General features: G+C 37.7%; 1 protein-coding gene across 4 annotated transcripts in view; it reads left to right on the top strand.

Annotated features, from left to right (window-relative positions):
• Window positions 1–19,240, top strand: part of ZNF385D (zinc finger protein 385D) — a 900,615-nt gene that overhangs the window by 813,489 nt on the left and 67,886 nt on the right. For all 4 annotated transcript variants that reach the window (XM_058729761.1, XM_058729763.1, XM_058729764.1 and 1 more), the window contains one exon: window positions 4,442–4,604. In XM_058729761.1, coding sequence (XP_058585744.1) covers window positions 4,442–4,604 — 163 coding nt within the window. The remainder of the gene's footprint in view (window positions 1–4,441; window positions 4,605–19,240) is intronic.

The raw sequence follows: 19,240 nt of genomic DNA on the forward strand, positions 1-19,240 counted from the left end.
ACACAGAATCTGAAGCAGGCTCCAGGCTCTGAGCTGTCAGCATAGAACCTGACATGGGGCTAGAACTCACTAACTGTGGGATCATGACCTGAGCTGAAGTCAGATGCTCAATTGACTGGGCCACCCAGGCACCCCATCTACTGCTGACCAATTTAAAATGCGCACTGGCCCTAACCCATAGGGCTGAGCCTGTACACACTGTTTTAGTATTAAACTTGAGTGAATGTACACAACATAGAAACAACTGCACGTAGATAAACCAAAACATTAAACTTTCCTGAAGTAATTTTTTTAAATAATTCTTAAAATCTAAATCTAAAGTAAGTGTTTCAGAATTTAGGATACTGTATCATGTTTTGTCATTTTATTTTTTTATCTTCAAAATAATAATCTAAGCCAAAATTAAAAACATGAGGTAATTTATTATTAAAAAAAAGGGAAGAGAGAAAGAGAGGAAGGAAGGAAGGAAGGAAAGAAAGAAAAGGAAGGAAGGAAGGAAGGAAGGAAGGAAGGAAGGAAGGAAGGAAGGAAGGAAAGAAAGAAAGAAAGAAAGAAAGAAAGAAAGAAAGAAAGAAAGAAAGAAAGAAAGAAAGAAAGAAAAAGAAAGAAAGAAAGAAAATTTATCTGGCTCAAGTATTATCTGTACCCCCTTCCCCAAAATGGATCACAACTTCTCAATTAACTACACTTTACTTTTCTGATGTTGCATTTTAACATGATAACGTTCATTTAATTTTCATACAGTTTCATATGTGGCAAAATTACGTATTAAAAACTAACAAACTACCATGTTCCTTTTGAAATCATATGTGTTTATGAAAATTAATATTGGTTGTGGGAACTACATGTTTGTGCTAATAATAAATTCAGTTTTTAAAAATCATATTAAGATACCTTGTATTAAGGAGACATAGAATAAAAGTGTACAAGGTATTGATGGTAATGAGATAAGATGATAGATGCATATGAATAGTCACACAATATTATTCTGTGAGTTTCATAAGAGAATAGGGGTTTATCAAGTAAAATAAATGTGTGGGTGTATGTGTGTGTGTGTGTGTGTGTGTGTGTGTGTGTGCATTTCAAAAGAATGAGACTTCTCTTCCAATTGTGGCCATTTAACAGTTATTTTTGTCTACTTTAGGACTTCAGTTACATTTAAACTTGAAGCCATTTTGAAATGCTGAAGATAAAATTTGAAGATGAGAAAGTATGACTGGCTACTGATGACTAGGATGTGGTGATGACATTTAAAGTGGCATCATTCTATTCTTCAGGAATGTGTGTGCATATCTTTAATGTCAGCACTTGCCTCTGGGATGACACTTGTTAGATTTCATGCTGTCATGTGCTATTTCAAGGGTGGTAGAGTGACGTTTATTATACAACACCCTAATATTACGCTCATTATTTAAAAGGAAGTTGTCAAAGCCCAGTTTCTATTGTTCTGCTCACTTCTTTGTATACTATGATCATCTGATTCTGTTTCAGTCTCAAAATACAGAATGCTGAAGTGTGCCATAATGAAGTAGTCCACTTATTTAACCTTGGAATCATTCCTGTGAAAAATAATGGGTTGCTTGTGTCCGATGGTCCCCAGGTTTCTGGGAATGACTTGATTCAGAGGCTAATAATAGGAAACAGCCCCGAGGGAATATGAGGTGGTATGGTACATCCAGTGCCTCTCTGCCCAAAGGAAAAGCAGCTGAGGCCCAAAGAAACGTCTCTGACCAACTGCTTCTTTCAAAAAGTCTCCCAGCAGGACTCCCTCTTAGGCTACAGCTTTGTCTGCAGTCACAGAAATATTAGATGGGGCTGAATAATTGATTCAGTCCAGGAAGTGGCTGAAAGGGATACAGGGAGCTCGCTGGATATACTTCCTTTGCACAAGGAAAACACCTTTATACCACACACCTCTATCAAGATGGATCAAGATTTATGGGGCCAACATGCAGAGACTAGAAAATTTATACCGGTGTAAACCAAGAGCAGTCCAATAAATCCTACGAACATTAAATAAAGGTCTAATGTAAAATATCCAGAAAGGGTTATCTGCCTACATTTGGTTTCCAACTTGTATGCCCAACTCCTCCCCACCACTTATGCCTGCACTGTCATAATCACATTGACGCCTCCAGTGTTACCAACCCCTCTATACATTACCGTTCCCCCTAAATTCTGTATGTCCTGATCTCTCCATAGCACTTTGGATCTTCTTTTTTTTTAATTTTCAAATTTGGGGAAGGCTTAGTTACCTTTTTTTTTTAATCAGATAATTTTTAATTGAAATAATTATTATCAAGATGCTTTGGGACTATTACTCAATTAACAAGTGAGTATACATTTTTATTATGTTTTTAATAGATCAGGTGTCTCACTTGGGAGGGAGCCCACCAACTCTTGTTTATTCTGTCACCCCCTTCTCTCTATGACTCCCTGAGCCTTTTCACTGGATGGAAGCATTGGCTTAGCTGTGCCTGTCTGTGGAGAGAGTATTTTGGGGAGGTGTAAATACTCTCTTCACTTGCAGGGGTTCCTTTGGAGTAAGTTTCTTAATATCCAAAATAGTGACATTCACCTGGTCCTATGGTGTGTTAAAACAGAGTCTTGCCTGATTTGAAATACTACTGAGAATGCAGATTTGCAAGGAACCTTAAAAAAAAAAAAAAAAAAAAAAAAAAAAAAATATATATATATATATATATATATATATATATATATATATGAGGTATAAATGGAGATAGCACTGTTAATATAAACCCTGTCTTTTAATACATATTACATATAAAACATTCACTTCTATGTCAGGAATAAAAATGCGGACAGAGAGGAGAGGAACTTTGCTTTAAGAGAAAGTGTGTAGCCAGCTGTCTAGAGAAGAGGACCGTCTATATTGTGGATTTTATTAAAAATGCATATTGCCCTCAAAAGATAGGGCCAAAGGAATCGATTTGTTAAGAAGGAGAACTAGGCAGGAAAAAAAAGGACACAACTCTGTTCATCAAAGTGGCATTCTTTATGTAGAATCAGCCCAATCCAACCTATCATTGGTTCTTCAATTAACTATAGCAAGTCTTAACTTCACATTTCGGCTCGCACTATGTCTTTTGATGTTATGTGTTGTTGGAAAACTCGTAACTGATGCATGAGTGTCCTCTCTGTTCAAACTGTTTCTAATATATGATTTCCTTGTCCAGTGTTCTTTCAATAAGGGTACCTAGTCCTTTGAGAATATTTGTCAGAATGATGCAAATGAAGGTGTGGATTATTTCTTTGCCTATTTACAAAAAGACATTATACTACAACCCTACTTACCACAATTGCTGTGACAAAGAGGACAGTGTGGTTATTATTTTTTCTGGCAAAGTGGAGCCAGAACATGGAGTGGAACATGGATTTAAATAAGTCACGGGAAGCAATGGGTAGTCTGACAGACATAGTCCTCCACTGAGATTTCTTCTTTGTGAGGTGTCTTTTTACGGGTTTTGAGCTGGGAAACTTTCTGATCTAAGAATATCTCTGCCCAGTCCCCTCCCACCCCAAGCAGCAAAGACTCCTTGTTTTCCAATAAGCATTAATAAATATAGGATTCTTTAAGATGACTTTCTATCTCAATTAATGTGTCTCTCCAGGAACAACAACAACAAAATCATGTTAAGAAAATATAAACTTTGGAAAATGTATATTACTGTTTAAGAAAAAAATCTCAGAAGGCACAGGTGAAAGAATTGTTGTGGCTCCATTAAGTAGTCAAAGCACATTGGGGCCTCCTGACCATGGACCAGGGCATGAAAGATCCATGTGTTTAAGGAATGCCAGTCCCTTGAATTTCTCAGACTACCTCTGTAGGAAGCAAGGAGAAAGAAAGAATCAGAAAATTGCCCAGCTTGTGTGTACTTCATTTGGACTTAGGCAGTACATTTGCTTTTGAATTGTCGAACTTCAATTTCAGTCTCCAGGGTGCCCACTTCCCTTGTTATGTGTGAACTTTTCCTTGTAGACACCTGTTGGGGATTGTATTAATAAGACACATTGTAGAGAGAGAAAACACATTTCCTGAGCCAAGAAGATGAGAGCTACTCTTTTCTGGGGCCCTTGTTAATCTTTGGGAGCCCAGCATCCTCTGTGGCAGAGCCAGAGGAATATGGGTACAAATTTTTTTTCCCCACTCCACAAAGAAAATGTTGTTGATGTGTTAGTGTTCAGCTACATTTCTCTCAAGAGAAACAATGGAATATCTCTTACTTCTGTCCAGAGGTTTTAGAACTTGAATCCCATTGCTTTCTAGCATCATTCTAAATAGAACCCTGCTGTTTGGCCACTGCCAGAATTAGCTTGAATGGTACCTATTATTGAAAGGGAGTCTGTATTTGCAGTAATACAGAGAATGCCAGTTTAGAAATGAGCCTGATTGCACGGTTCATTTTGTTCTCCTTTGTAGAGCCAGGCTGCGGCCCACTACAAAGGCACGAAACATGCCAAGAAGCTCAAAGCACTGGAAGCCATGAAAAATAAGCAGAAATCTGTAACTGCCAAGGACAGCGCAAAGACTACCTTCACCTCCATCACTACCAATACCATCAATACCAGCTCTGACAAAACAGGTTAAGCGATGATCTTTGTTGTTGTTGTCATCATCGTTGTTTGGGGGTTCCTTCCCTTGTCTAGACCCATGTCTGTTTCCTTATGTTCCTGCCGCATCGATTCATGCTTGATCCATCTTTCTGTGTAATGGTAATTGTTTCCCCCTCATTTTCCCAATACCCTTCAGCAACTGATTAAGATAATCACTAGTTATGTTGCAGATTTTGCATTTGAAACAGTCCTGTGGCTATTCTGGAGGAACACGAGAGCATAAAGGCATTTGAAGCCACGTATTTGAGAAGTAAACCCTTTCAGTGTGTATCATTGACATCTTGTATGCCGCCCCTTAGCCTGTAACTGCATGGCAGATTCGATTTAACTGTGAATACACTGTAGCATATGCCAGATGAATCGAGAAGGCCCCTTCAGACAAGGGCATTATTACTGACAGGACTTATTCTCATAAATCCCAAACATTGCATTGTTTTAAGTAGTGGCTGTGTGAATCTGGCCTTGTTATGGCTGGGTAACCTTCCCTCTGCATACACAGGTAAGTGTTATTGATACCAATTATTCTTTTTTTTTAATGCTTATTTATTTTTGAGACAGAGAGAGACAGAGCATGAACAGGGGAGGGTCAGAGAGAGAGGGAGACACAGAATCTGAAACAGGCTCCAGGCTCTGAGCTGTCAGCACAGAGCCCGACGCGGGGCTTGAACTCACGGACCGTGAGATCATGACCTGAGCCAAAGTCAGACGCTCGACCGACTGAGCCACCCAGGCGCCTCCCAATTATTCTTTTTAACAGAGTCTTCACAGTGAAATAATGGCCTCTGAATGGCCTCTTGGGACAGCTCCTGCAAATAAGCAGTTAATTCATGGCAGGGGAAGCCAGTGGGGTTTCTCTAGGCTGGCATTTTTAAATATAAGACTATTGGTCCTCAATATTTACAGAAAAAGAAGTCCTGTGTGACTCATGGCTGCATGTTTAATAAATCCTTTTCTAGATCACAGTGGGTGGTACACGTCAGTTGTTTTCTAAGCCCTACAAATGACAACGGTTAGGAAGCATTTGTATCATCGTCAATAGTAGTATCTTAACAGAAGAGAATCTTCCAGCCATAACGGATGAAAATGTAAAATGATACAGTGAAAATATGGAACAGAATAAAGCAACTTTGTTATATGCCTTGCACATTAGACACCTATATATTCCTCAAAGGATCTGGAGAGATGCTTACTCCTATGTGAATCTATAAGGGATAATGTTCAGTACGAGTTCCCATGACATATTTCATGTCCTTTACCCGAGTGTTATGGGTAGATACATTATGTCCCCTACTGCCTGAGAACGCTGAGTACTCTCTGAGGCTGAGTACACCTCTCATCTTTGTACCCTAGCATGGTGCAGCTACTGAGTACAATGTCTATTGAGTGGCTGCATTTTTCCCTCACTCCTTTGGTTCTCTGATTCATCCAGTTTTGTGTTACAACATACTAAAGGGAAAAAGAAGTGCTTGTCATGTTCGATTTCTTTGGTATCCAGAGCAAGAGCTGGATTATGCCATCTTATTAATTTAGATGTAAAACCTTATCGAGAAAGCATTAATCTTTTCTCTATTAGCTGAAATTTCACTGCTTTATTTTGGGGGCTGTAGGAGAATGAGCAGTAATGTAGCAGATGAGTGTAATTTCTGCTCCCAGATATTCAGGCACAAATTAGGATCCCTAAAGCCATGTTTGCCATAAAGAATTTTTTTTTTGCAGAAAGATAGTGGGTAGTAAGAACAAAGAAATTAGCATGATATAAAGACACGGGATTTGATGTACAGTTTGTGCTTATCCCCAAACTTTTCTATTCTTAGATATTTTTATCAATAAAGGCTATTTGGGTTACCTTGAATCCTTTTTAAAAGGCAAAAAATCCTGTTAAGCTGAGGATTCTCATCATTTAAAAGTATATATGTACATGGAGGGGAAAGTTGCTAACTTGGTTTAGGAAAGACTCCTGTGTGTGTTTTCTCTGTTACATAGATGAGTTACGAATACATACCTCCACCCCTCAACCTTAGAAACTAAAATGGAAAGGATGGGAGTCATCAAGACTCTGTCCTTTCACAAGTTAAATGGAAACAAGTTTTGGATTGGGCTGTGGGAGAGAACCCACATGAAACAAACAAATTCTCAGTGGAGATGCCAGCATTTACCTAATGACTGGAATGGTGTTGAAATGGTGAAGTACCCTTTCAAGCTGAAGCTAGAGAAAATTCTTCAAGGACAGAAAGGATAGCAAAGTCTGTAAATTAGTACAAATATCCTAAAGCCAAAGGAAGAAAGCTATGAGCATCAGAAGTATATTGCTTCTGAGTGGCTCAGTCGGTTGAGTGTCTAACTCTTGATTTTGGCTCAGGTCATGATCCCAGGCTTGTGGGATCAAGCCCTTTGTCCAGCTTTACACTGAGTATGGAGCCTGTTTAAGATTCTCCCTCTCTGTTTCTCTCTCTCTCTCCCCCTCTGCCTCTTTCCCCTGCTCTCTCTCTCTCTCTCTCTCAAATTAAAAAGCAGTGCATTGCTTTCCTAATACAGGGGGACCTTTGCCCAGAAAGAAAGGTCATATAGTTGAAAGACTAACACTTGCCCAATGTTTTAAGCTGAATTCTATCTGTAAATTGGCATTTCCACAAAACTATCCATGAAAAATAGCCCAAGAAAGCTCCTGTCTTTTCATCACCCTTCTTACCCATTTATTTTTTTGTTTTTTGTTTTTGTTTTTGTTTTGTTTTTTTAGGGTGGGGTCTTTTTTTTTTTAATAATTTATTGTCAAGTTAGCCAACATCTTGGCTTTGGGAGTAGATTCCCCTGATTCACAACTTACATACAATACCCAGTGCTTATCCCAGCAAGTGCCCTCCTCAATGCCCGTCCCCCACACTCATCAACCCTCGGTTTGTTCTCTGTTGTATTTAAGAGTCTATTATGGTTTGCCTCCCTCTCTGCTTGTAACTTATTTCCCCTTCCCTTCCCCTATGGTCTTCTGTTAAGTTTCTCAAATTCCACATATGAATGAAAACGTATGATATCCTTCTTTTTCTGACTTACTTCACTTAGCATAATACCCTCTAGTTCCATCCACATTGGTTTTTTATTTTTATTTTTTTAATGTGAAATTTATTGTCAAATTGGTTTCCATTCAACACCCAGTGCTCATCCCAACAGGTGCCCTCCTCAATGCACATTGTTGTTAATGGCCAGATTTCATTCTTTTTCATTGCCGAGTAGTATTCCAGTGTGTGTGTATGTGTGTGTGTGTGTGTGGGTGTGTGTACACCACATCTTCTTTATCCATTTATCAGTTCATGGACATTTGGGCTCTTGCCATAATTTGGCTATTGTTGATAGCGCTGCTGTAACAGTGGTACATGTACCCCTACAAATCAGCACTCCTGTATCCTTTGGATAAATTTCTAGTAGTGCTATTGCTGAGTCTTAGTGTAATTCTATTTTAAAATTTTTGAGGAAACTCCACACTGTTTTCCAGAGCGGCCACACTGGTTTGCATTCCCACCAACAGTGCAACCCTTTCTCCACATCCTCACCAACATCTGTTGTTGCCTGAGTTGTTAATTCGGGCCACTCTGACCGGTATGAGGCAGTATTTCAGTGTGGTTTTGATTTGTATTTCCCTGATGATGAGCAATGTTGAGCCTCTTTTCATGTGTCTGTTGCCCATCTGGATGTCTTCTTTGGAAAAGTGTCTATTCGTGTCTTTTGCCCATTTTTTCACTGAATTGTTTGTTTTTCAGGCATTGAATTTGGTCAGTTCTTTATAGATTTTGGATACCAACCCTCTATCCGATATGTCATTTGTAAATATCTTCTCCCATTTCGTTGGTTGCCTTTTAGTTTTGCTGATTATTTCCTTCATTGTGCAGAAGCTGTTTATCTCAATGTCCCAATAGTTCATTTTTGCTTTTATTTCCCTTGCCTTCAGAGACATGTCTCCTTCTTACCATTTGTATTCCAAAATAAATTAGAGGTACCTATGCTGACAAATTGGAGTTTTCTTAAAACTACTGTGAGTCCTTTTTATTACTGTCTGCTTCTTCATATTGATTAGGAAGAAGTACAACCTTGAAAACGATATGGGTCTCTGAGCTAGTTTCCTAGAATGGTTGAACACTTTGGGGGCAGAAGGAGAGAGAAATAAGACTCTAGAATCAAGGATCATATATTTTTCAATAATAAATTTTAACCCTACTGCTTAATATGCAAGCTGTTTTGTGATTTGTGGATTTATACATACATAAAAGATATAGATGCATTAAATCACATTTTACTAATTTTACCAAATCATTCTTAATGAAAATAATCCAAGCATATACAAAAACTAATTGCCTTTAAACATGCTAAGGATACAATGGTTTGACAGATAAGAACCTTAAAGAAGGGTGGACAACAGCAGAGAAAAGGACGAGAAGTGGTGTGGACTTCAATTAGAACATTAATTTGGAGGGTTTCCTGGGATTCTCAAAAATGTAAGAAATAGAGTAGTCATAATAAAGTTTCATTGAAAACCTACTTGATAAAAGTAGTTTTGACAGACAGTTTCTGTTAAATTCCTAAATCATATATTGTGGGTTTTAATTGCTGCCTTGGGATAACAAATATGTCTAAATGCCCTACAGGGTAAGCTCTTATTCACTAACTATAATTTTGGGACTTTTTTGTCATTGCTTATGCCAGTCTGCATGCTGGCATGGTGAGCAAAAGATAATATTCAGTGATCAACCACCAACTGCTCACAGAAAGCCTATTCCCCCTACCTCTAGGCAAGATGAGACTCCCTAACATTAAAGCATAATTTTATTTCTCATTATCTGAGTGCTAGGTTAGTGAATTTACACAAAGAAAAATTTACAAATAAAAATAATATTTAAAAAAATATATTTAACACTCAAAATTGTTGGTATGTAAGAATGGTTACTAATCATTACAGAATAATTCAAACAGCAAACATTTCCAAATATGGCTAGATGATTTTGTCTGATCCAGAAAGTTTTTTAAATGATTTTTTATACAGAAAAGGTAATGACAAAAATTAAATATTCTCAAAGTAACTTAGCAAATGTAACTCATTTTTACCCCTATCAAATACCAAATTCAAAATCGTAGAGTTAAGTCCCAGGCTTGGTCAGCTTCTGAACTTCCTTTAGTTTTCCTTTTTGGGTAATCTTATTCAACTCCTTGGTCTATGAGTTAAGTTAGGCTAGTTTACACTGCAATAATAAACAACCTCCGAATCCTAGTGGCTTTTCCAACAACTAATTATTTCTCACTCATAGTACATATTAGCTGTGGGTGTTTTCCATGTTAATTTAACTCCAGGTTAGGCTAATGAAGCAGTCACTAGCTGGACATTCCCAATTCTGGACCAGGGGGAAAAAGAAGATTGTGAATCAGTAGGCTCTTAAAGTTTCTTAATGGAAGTGACATATAATATTCTTCTCACTTGACTTTGTCAAGTCCCATGGTCAAGCTTGATTATCATAGGCAAGGAAGAATCATCTCCTCCGGGGAGGGGAAGCAGATATTGGTGAGCAGTAACACAGCATTCCTCCATGGCTTCAACTATGACTTGTGCCTACATATCTCAGCATTCCACATTTCTAGCCTGAAGCTTGACCTGACTTTCCATGGCTGGTTAGTCACTCACTTGGGTGGCTTGTCAGCATCCGTGTTTCACAGGTCCAAAAAAAAAAAAAAAAATAGGCCTAACCTTGACCACCTTCTCCAATTTTCTCTCCATCCTGTATTTCCTAGTTTCATTTTTGGTCCTGCAGTTCACAGAGTCGAAACTTCCCAGTTGTCTATGCCACTTTCCTTTATCTCAGTTCACACATCTATTCAGTTGTTGGAATCCACTCTCCTCCCACCCCCAGAAAACATCCTTTATCCTTTCCCTCTTGGTTACTACCTTTAACCTGGCTTTGTATGTCTCTGCCTTGCCCATACAATTGCCCTAGCCTCCATGCAAGTCCAGCTATCTCCATTCTTGTCCCTTGACAGCCATATCCTTCACTCTCCAGTCCATTTATACTATACAGGGAGATCATAGGACCTACCCATTCAGGAACTTTCAATGTACCTACTTGCTGAGCTGCTTGGTCCTCTGTAGTTTGACCACAACCTACCTCTCCAAACTTCTCTTCTGTTGCTCGCCTGGAATATTCTCCATTAGAAACACACCTTGTTTTTCTGTCTTCATTTCTTACTGTTCTTCTACATTTCTCTCTTAAAAGTATATCACTGTTCTCTCTGCATCTCAAATCCCATAAGAATTCATAGCTAACTGCTCTATCATATTCTTCTTAAAATATTATTTCTTATGTCTTTGCCTTTTCTTATTGCTACATGACATGTTCATTGACAGTGTATACTTGATTAGTCCGATTATTTTTTACAGAGTACTGCTTATATAAAATATAATAAATAAGTAGTTTTAAAACTTGAATTAATCAGTTTTGTGTTTTTTATCTAGAATGGGGGAGCATAGCAAAGCTTTAGATTTTGCTGTTTATGCATAGATAGTTCCATGAAAGACCAATGGTTCTTGTTAATCTAAAGAATTCTGAGATATTGCTCATCAAATTTCAGAGTTTTCATAAAGGTCATCAAGTCAAACTCCTAAAGTTTGTTTATTTGTTTTGAGATTCTCTAGTTGCACAGGTAAAGAAAACTTGACATTTATAATGCCCCCTTGGTGACTGTCTTTCAGGAGTTAATTAGCTTGTATATTGAGTATATAGATTTACCTTAGTCATCTAACCAGTAAGGTATGAGAACATTTCTTTCTGGTTCTAGTACATGATTCTTTATCAAGTCTCAGTGAACTGCAAATATATTCATTAGATAAAGCCACTATGTTATTTAAATTTGCACTATTCACCTTTATGATTTAGTCTTCTTTGTATCCATTTTTCCCATCTTTTTCTATTTTAAATTTAAAATTATAATCCAAGAAGATTGTATTCATCTGATTCAAAGGTGCTGAGAGTAAAATATTCTTGAATCTATTGTTGAGAAGCTCTAGGAATGCAAAAGAATATTTATTTGCTGTGGGTTAATAATTGACTCTAAGTGTTTATTAGAATTCACATTATTTGGTCAGGCACTTGGAATAACAGAGACTTTTCTAATGATAAAAAAAAAAGATATTTGATGTAAAATGATGGCCAGTGATTGAAAGCAAATACGTTGGGAAACAAAGCCCCTTTGGGAGAGTCAGTCAGTTATAAGGTCACAGAATCTGGGTTTTTCCCTTTCCGGGTTCATTCCTAAGAATTATCCTCTGGAGTCAGCTGTTTACAATAGGCCCGGTGCCAGGCAAAGCCAAGCACAAACAGTTTTTTCCCCCCTTCTATTTAGGTAGAAGCCAAATCATGAGAATGGTAAACTAGAAATAGAGGTGGTGGATGGATAGTTTGTAAGGCGACACTAATTCCAATGTCATTTAGAAAAGAGATACGTGGGTTTTCATGGAGGACAAGTGGGAATTAGCTTTGTTCTGTTTTCGTAAGGAAGGTGGGAAAAGTTTTTTTTCTTGACATAGTCTTCAAACAAATGTCCCAAATGTTGGAAATGATAACAAAATACAAGCTGAGCTTGGTATCAGAAAGCTATATATCTTTGATTTTGTATTATATATTTGTATATAAGATATAGTATAGTATGTATTATATAAAAATATATTAAGCACACACTTATTTATATGCAAGATTCTGTCTTTAATGCCTGGCCCTGAAATTTCCCCACTACACCAGGTTTCATAATCAACATTGCACATGACTTCAAGAAGAGAAACAAACATTTTTGTGGCTTGTGAATCTATAGGTCTGTTGAAATTTAAGAAGTAATACAAAGTCATTTGAAAAGGGACACATCACTGTCAGCACTTGAAGATCTGATGTAGTACTGTACAGATGGCCTCTCTTGGCTTTGTGGAAATTGTGCTAGTTCCTGGGGTCTTTCTTTTCTGACCCATTCTTCCAAACAAAACCTCCCTGGGACAATCACTACTATGATAAAGGATGCCATTGTATGCCTCTTGGGGCAGGAGTTGAAGCACCATTGTGAGAACATTTATGCTTAAATTGCTTTTTCTTTTCTTAGCACTGGTTCATGACATGCTTCAGATAGGCCAAAAAAGAGACTTTATCAAGTATTCCCTTCTCAAGATGGGTGATAAGTGCCAACAGAGTATGCTGACAGCCGATCTCTAGAGGGACTGAAAAAGAGAGGAAATTCAGAAGGGAAAAAAAATTTAACCCTTATTTGAATATTGTGGTTCCAGGATCTTTGTATGTGAACCAGTGACGGCAAATTGTATATTAGAGATGACGTGGAAATAACACAGAATATTCTATCCCGCTCTTCTTGTGCATGAGGAAATCAAGATGAATTGTATTTTGCTGGTCCTATTAGGCTGATAAAGGTCTTGTCTTAGATATACTACATAAAACTGCTCCTTGAATCACAGAAGAATTTCACAATGAATTATTCATCTGGACAAGAACATGTTGTCTTCCTCAACATAATGGATGAGTGAAGCAGTTAGGGGCCTAAACTTTCTAAAGGACCTGTCATCCAGCTTTGTTCAGGTGCAGGTGTATGGTGTGCAAGATAAGAAGGGAATTAATAGTAACTTGACAAGCTAGTATATAATTTTATGTTAGAATCTAAAGCAACTGGTTCGCTAACTTGTGTGTGTATGTGTGTGTATGCGTGCATGTTGTGTGTATGTGTACACAGTCTGTATACGTGTCTTTTTTACCAGAAATATCAAATCTTAAAATAATTGATAAGCTAAACACCTACCCAGTATCTATGAAATACCAGACATCTGGTGAATTTTAAAAATTAAATTAAAGCTCCCGGTGGCTTTGCCTACAGATGCCACAGTTCTGGAAACATCTGTGTCTCTGTTTGTTTGTATGTGTTTTGTTTTAATTCATGGAGGGATTTTTTCCCTCTACTTTTATGTCATTCTTAGGAATTGAGTAGACACATGCTTGTATGATGATAAACTATTTCAACGGCAAGATAATAATTCTTAAACTTGAATAACAACTATAACAAAAATCGTTGTTGAACAATGATCAAATATGACAGAATGTGAAGTAAGCACCTGTAAAAGAATGTGGGCCATTACAGAACTTTGTCTCTAAATTGGAAAAGTGAGGAGTTTGCTATCTAATAGTGATAGGAAATGTGGAACAAAACATGTCGACAGCACATTACTTCCAGTCAGGAGACATAAAGCTTCTACTGCATTCTTTTTTTTTTTTTTTTTTTAATATTCATCTATCTTGAGAGGGAGAGAAAGAGTGAGTGTGAGTGGAGGAGGGGCAAAGAGAGAAGGAGAGAAAGAATCCCAAGCTGCCAGCACAGAGCCAGACATGGGGCTTGAACTCACGAACTGTGACACCATGTCCTGAGCCAAAACCAAGAGTTGGACGCTCAACCCAGTGAGCCACCCAGGTGCCCCTCTACTGAATTCTTAGTAAAACCCAAACTGAAATAGGTATTTATTTTTTTTTTTTTTCAACGTTTTTTATTCATTTTTTGGGACAGAGAGAGACAGAGCATGAACGGGGGAGGGGCAGAGAGAGAGGGAGACACAGAATCGGAAACAGGCTCCAGGCTCCGAGCCATCAGCCCAGAGCCTGACGCGGGGCTCGAACTCACGGACCGCGAGATCGTGACCTGGCTGAAGTCGGACGCTTAACCGACTGCGCCACCCAGGCGCCCCTGAAATAGGTATTTAAATTAAGAATTATACTTTTATTTATGTTCTATGAATTCCAAACTCTTAAACGTGGCAGCAAAAGTTGTTTGTGATTTAGCCCTTGAATCACAGGGATTTAGCTCCAGAACTACTATTCTGCCAGTCCTCCATATCTGCCCTTAATTCCAACCCAACAAAATCGCTTGAGGGTGGGAAGAAAGAGCTATACGTTCTTTTTCTTAGAAAAATCTTTTCTAGGGGCGCCTGGGTGGCTCAGTCAGTTAAGCGTCCAGCTTCAGCTCAGGTCACGATCTCATCGTTTGTGGGTTCAAGCTCCTGCTGACAGTGAAAAGCCTGCTTGGGATTCTCTTTCTCTTTCTCTCTGCCCCTCCCAACTCGTGCTTTCACTCTCAAAAATAAATAAATAAACTTTAAAAAATAAAAAGGGCACCTGGGTGGCTCAGTCAGTTGGGCATCCTACTTCGGCTCAGGTCATGATCCCTTGGTTCTTGAGTTTGAGCCCCACCTGGGCTCTGTGCTGAGCTCAGACCCTGGAGCCTGCTTCGGATTCTGTGTCTCCCTCTCTCTCTGCCCCTCCCTCATACTTGCTCTCTCTTCCTCTCTCTCTCCCCCTCTCAACAAAACAAAACAAAACAAAACGTGTTAGAAAAACCCTTTCTTATATTTCAGCCTTATCTAATACATCACATACTGGTGCACAGAGGATGTACAAGTTGTGTGCCAATGCATATGTGCATGGATTCATACAAATGAATTCACGCTCTTTGCCCAGCTGATTCCTATTTCCAGGCTTCTATGTAAGCTCTGTCCTGGCACTTACTGAACTTGTGTATCTTCTTACTTGTCAACGCCATAAAATTTTCACTTCCTTGATGGAGCATACACCTTTACACCATGTGTCTTTGTCCAAGCACCTACCGGTTCTACATTAAAAGTACCAATAAATAGTGCTGTATTAATTTTATTTTCAGGAAGATCATCCTAAGAATTCTTTTAACAGTGAAAGTTCACACACTCCAAACTATTTAGCAACAATTTGAATGCATACAGTCAATAGTTTTTACTAATTGAAATCTATCATATTTAAATACTTTATAATATGAATCAAAGATACAAACCAGTGTAACTCAGACTTTGGATGTGCAGCCCTTGGGTTGAGCATTTCCCAAAGACAGCATAAAATTAAGTTACTATTTTAATGATCATAATTGCAGTCAGATTCCTCATTAAATTACTGTGCTACTCCACTTTCTAATGAGAGTTGAGAACATTTTAAAAAGCTATATTGAATCAGATTGGCTATGTACGAACTATAAGTTCTGACATCAGGTTAAATTTGAGGACAGAGAGCATATTTAGCTCCATGGGGTAGAATCTGTGCCACTTTCCTTACTTTGCTTTGCTTTTGTTATGACTCAGTTTAGAGGCAGTCTTGACATTTTACACTTACGTGATTGCTCAAATCAATCACTCTCAGACTAACAGTTGGTGCCTGGCCAAACTCCAAGGGGAAGGTCAAGATGCAGAATGTGTAGCAGTAATGATGCTGACCCATTTGGACCTTACTTTATTTATTGTCCTGCCTTCTGTTTTCCTGCCAGCTCTCTAATGGAATTAAGTAAAATATGAAAAAAAAAAAATGATGTATCTCTTTCATGCAGCCAAAGAAGTAGAAGACCTTGTAGAAAAGAAAAACTCCCCCATCCCTCTCTGAATGGTCAGATATTTGAGAGTCTGACTTATCAACTGTAGGTTGTTTATTTGTTCTTTTATCCGTCTATTCAGTCATACCTACTCGTTCATCTACAGGTATTTTTGCAATGGGTAAGATAAGGCAAGAACGAAAACTAAGATGCAGATTAGGAGTTCTGCCTTAAGGTGTCTTCAGTCTGGTTGGGAAAACAAGAAGTGAAACCAAAATATAATCCAGGATAGGCCATGATTTGTCAGGAGGAGATAGCAGGTAATGGTACCATGAATGTCTAGAGCTTGTCAGAAGGAGATAGCAGGTAATGGTACCATGAATGTCTAGAGCAGCTGGAATGACCCTTTCATGGGAGGGAGATGGAAGGATGAATATTAACTGGTGTATGCTAAACTTAATGGCAAGGGTGTGTAATCCCTAAAATAACTCCCTTGATGAGATGTTTCATTTTACCAACATTTAGCATGTACTCAGTATTTGCTGTCTTTAGATGTAACTCCCAGGCTCTAGGGACTCACTTCAGTGAAGAAGACAAAACAGAAGGCCCCAAGTAGTTTAGAACTTCAATGCTAGAGGCTTGTGTTAGGCTAGTGCTAGAGGCTTGTGCTAGGTTATGGGGAGTACCTAACTCTTAGAAATAAACATTCTTAATTGGCAGATAAAGAAACTGTGTTCTGAGTTGAAGAACTTGACTGAAGTCAATAAATTTGTAAGAAGCAGAGGTAGGGTTTGAACTGAGTTCTGACTCATTTTGCCTTGCTGTCTTGACTTAGGCAGCAAAACACGGAATCACCCTGTAATCCTTGTTAGCACTAGCCCCAGTCTGGGTTGCTAATTGATATCACCACGTCTGTAGATCACCCAGGATAGTTCCACTTATTTTGCAGAAACACTCTTAACACCCCTAAGGATGCTGCTGTATTTGCCTGTGCATATCAGACCTTGGACCTGTTAAAAGATTCTGATGTGTGTATCTGCCCACAGTTAAGCTCTTCACATCTTTATTGTGATTTTCACCTTCATGGAAGCTGGTAAAAGAAGATAAGGTTAAGGGCCAAAGCTTTTTGTTGGTCTACATTTTGTTAATGAAAACCATACTGTTATTTTTATTACTTTTCCAGACAGAAGAGCTCCATGTGTATTGAAAAGTAACATCTTTGACCTCTCTATGTAAAATTTATAGTAGATATTTTAGGAGTTGCATGTGAAACCATTCCAGCCTTAGTCTTTCTGTGTAATTGTGTAATGCTGTGTACACAATGACAGAATTCTCTGCAAGAACAAAACTACAAAAGAAACAAAAGTGGGGTTTTTTTTCTGCAGTCAAATGTTAATGTTTCTAAATGAATATAACAAAACTATCAAATAAACATAAAAGATTACCTACATTGCAAGAAGTTAGAATCTCATATATCATCTCCTAAGAATTTCTACTTTGGAAATCTGCTTTAATTCTTTCAGGAAACTAAGGTGATAGTTAGTGTGATAATTTTGGTAATTGAAAATCCAGTAACCCTGAAAGGATTGGTTCAGGGCCCATAAATGCAAGCCTCCTCCTTTTCTGCTAAGACATTTTAGATTAGCATATAGTGATATTTAAAAATAAGGTAATGCAATCTAGAATTCAAGGTCATAAATCGTTTTCCCTATAAAGCTGGCAATTTCCTAAACAGGAAAAACTATGTAGTTTTTATTTGTATAGCTTTTAAATTTTCAATTTGTCATCATATAAATCATTGCATTTTATACTCATACAGAAAAATTAAAAATATAGACAGCTATTTCTAAGATTGGCATCCCCATTTAAAGAATTTGTTTTGAAGAAAGCTATGTGTATCAGTAATAGGACAGAAATATACTTATCTCCCTATTAGTAGAAACATTTCATAGATCTCTCATTTGCCAAATACTGTGGAGAAATATGTCAGTGATGTATTATCCATCTTTTTGTTTTTTCTAGGTACTAGTCTTTGTTAACTTTTGTTTCTAGGAAGGGGACCAGAAGTACTCATTACCCTAAAGGGTAAATGGATTTTGAAAATTTTTTTGAACCAGTAGGTGAAAAAGTTTCTTACTTTAGAGTAATCCAAGATTCCAACCAGATTATGTGTCTTTGTGTTAAAAACCACTAAACTAATAGCTATGGTTGGAACCTTGGTAGAATAACTTACTTGTCCTCGTTGTCAAGTCCACTGAGTATTTCTTTCCATGATTATTCCCTTTATTCAAAAGGTAAAGGTAACATCGTCCATCAAACTTGCAATTAACAAGGGAGAGTAAGATAGTTGTTTTGTTTTTTGTTTTTGGGGTTTTTTTTTGCTTTTTTTCTTTTCTTTTCTTTTCTTTTTTACTTGTATGCTGCAGAAATGTAATTTGTTGTAATGCAAAGAGTAAAGAAGGAATCATGCCATGTTGGCCTTGATTGACAAAGTAATTTTTTCACATAGAACACATTTAAAATCCATATAGCAAGCCCATTCAATTTGTGGGCACTTTGTCATCAGATTAATTAAGTTTAGATGTTGGCCTTTAAGAACATTTACCTTTGGTTAAAAACCCGAGAAAGCCTTTGTTTTGTTTTCATCAAAATCCCACCCAGTGTAAACTTCTGAACAGTCAGGAGTTGCCAGTATTATTAGCTGTTTTCTTATTACAGAAAGAAAAATAAAACATTTTACCATAATGTGTCACATTGCTTGGTCAATGACCATATTTATTTTTGGGTTCTTCAATTCATACTCGATTTCACATAACCATTATGAAAACCACATACATGACTCCTTAGAATCTGGATTTGCATTTGATGAAAATCTGTATATTAATATAAAATTTTACATAACTGGATAGGAAATAAGTATATTAGGTTGCAAAATGGGAAATATCCACTGTCAAAAGTTTTAAAAGAATATAAGAGAAAAGAAAAGTCAGCCATTTGTCTAGATCAGGGTTCAGCAAACTTTTCCTGTAATGGGGCCAGGTATTAATATTTTAGTCTTTGTGGGCCATGCACTATCTGTCACACTACTCAGCTCTGACATTGTCACATGAATGCAGACATCGGCCATAAGCAAATGACTGAGCTGTGGTCCGATAAAACTTTATTTACTAAAACATGCAGCAGGCTGGATTTGGCCTACTGGCCATAT

This window comes from Neofelis nebulosa, chromosome 5, assembly GCF_028018385.1.
Source record: "Neofelis nebulosa isolate mNeoNeb1 chromosome 5, mNeoNeb1.pri, whole genome shotgun sequence".
NCBI lineage: Eukaryota > Metazoa > Chordata > Mammalia > Carnivora > Felidae > Neofelis > Neofelis nebulosa.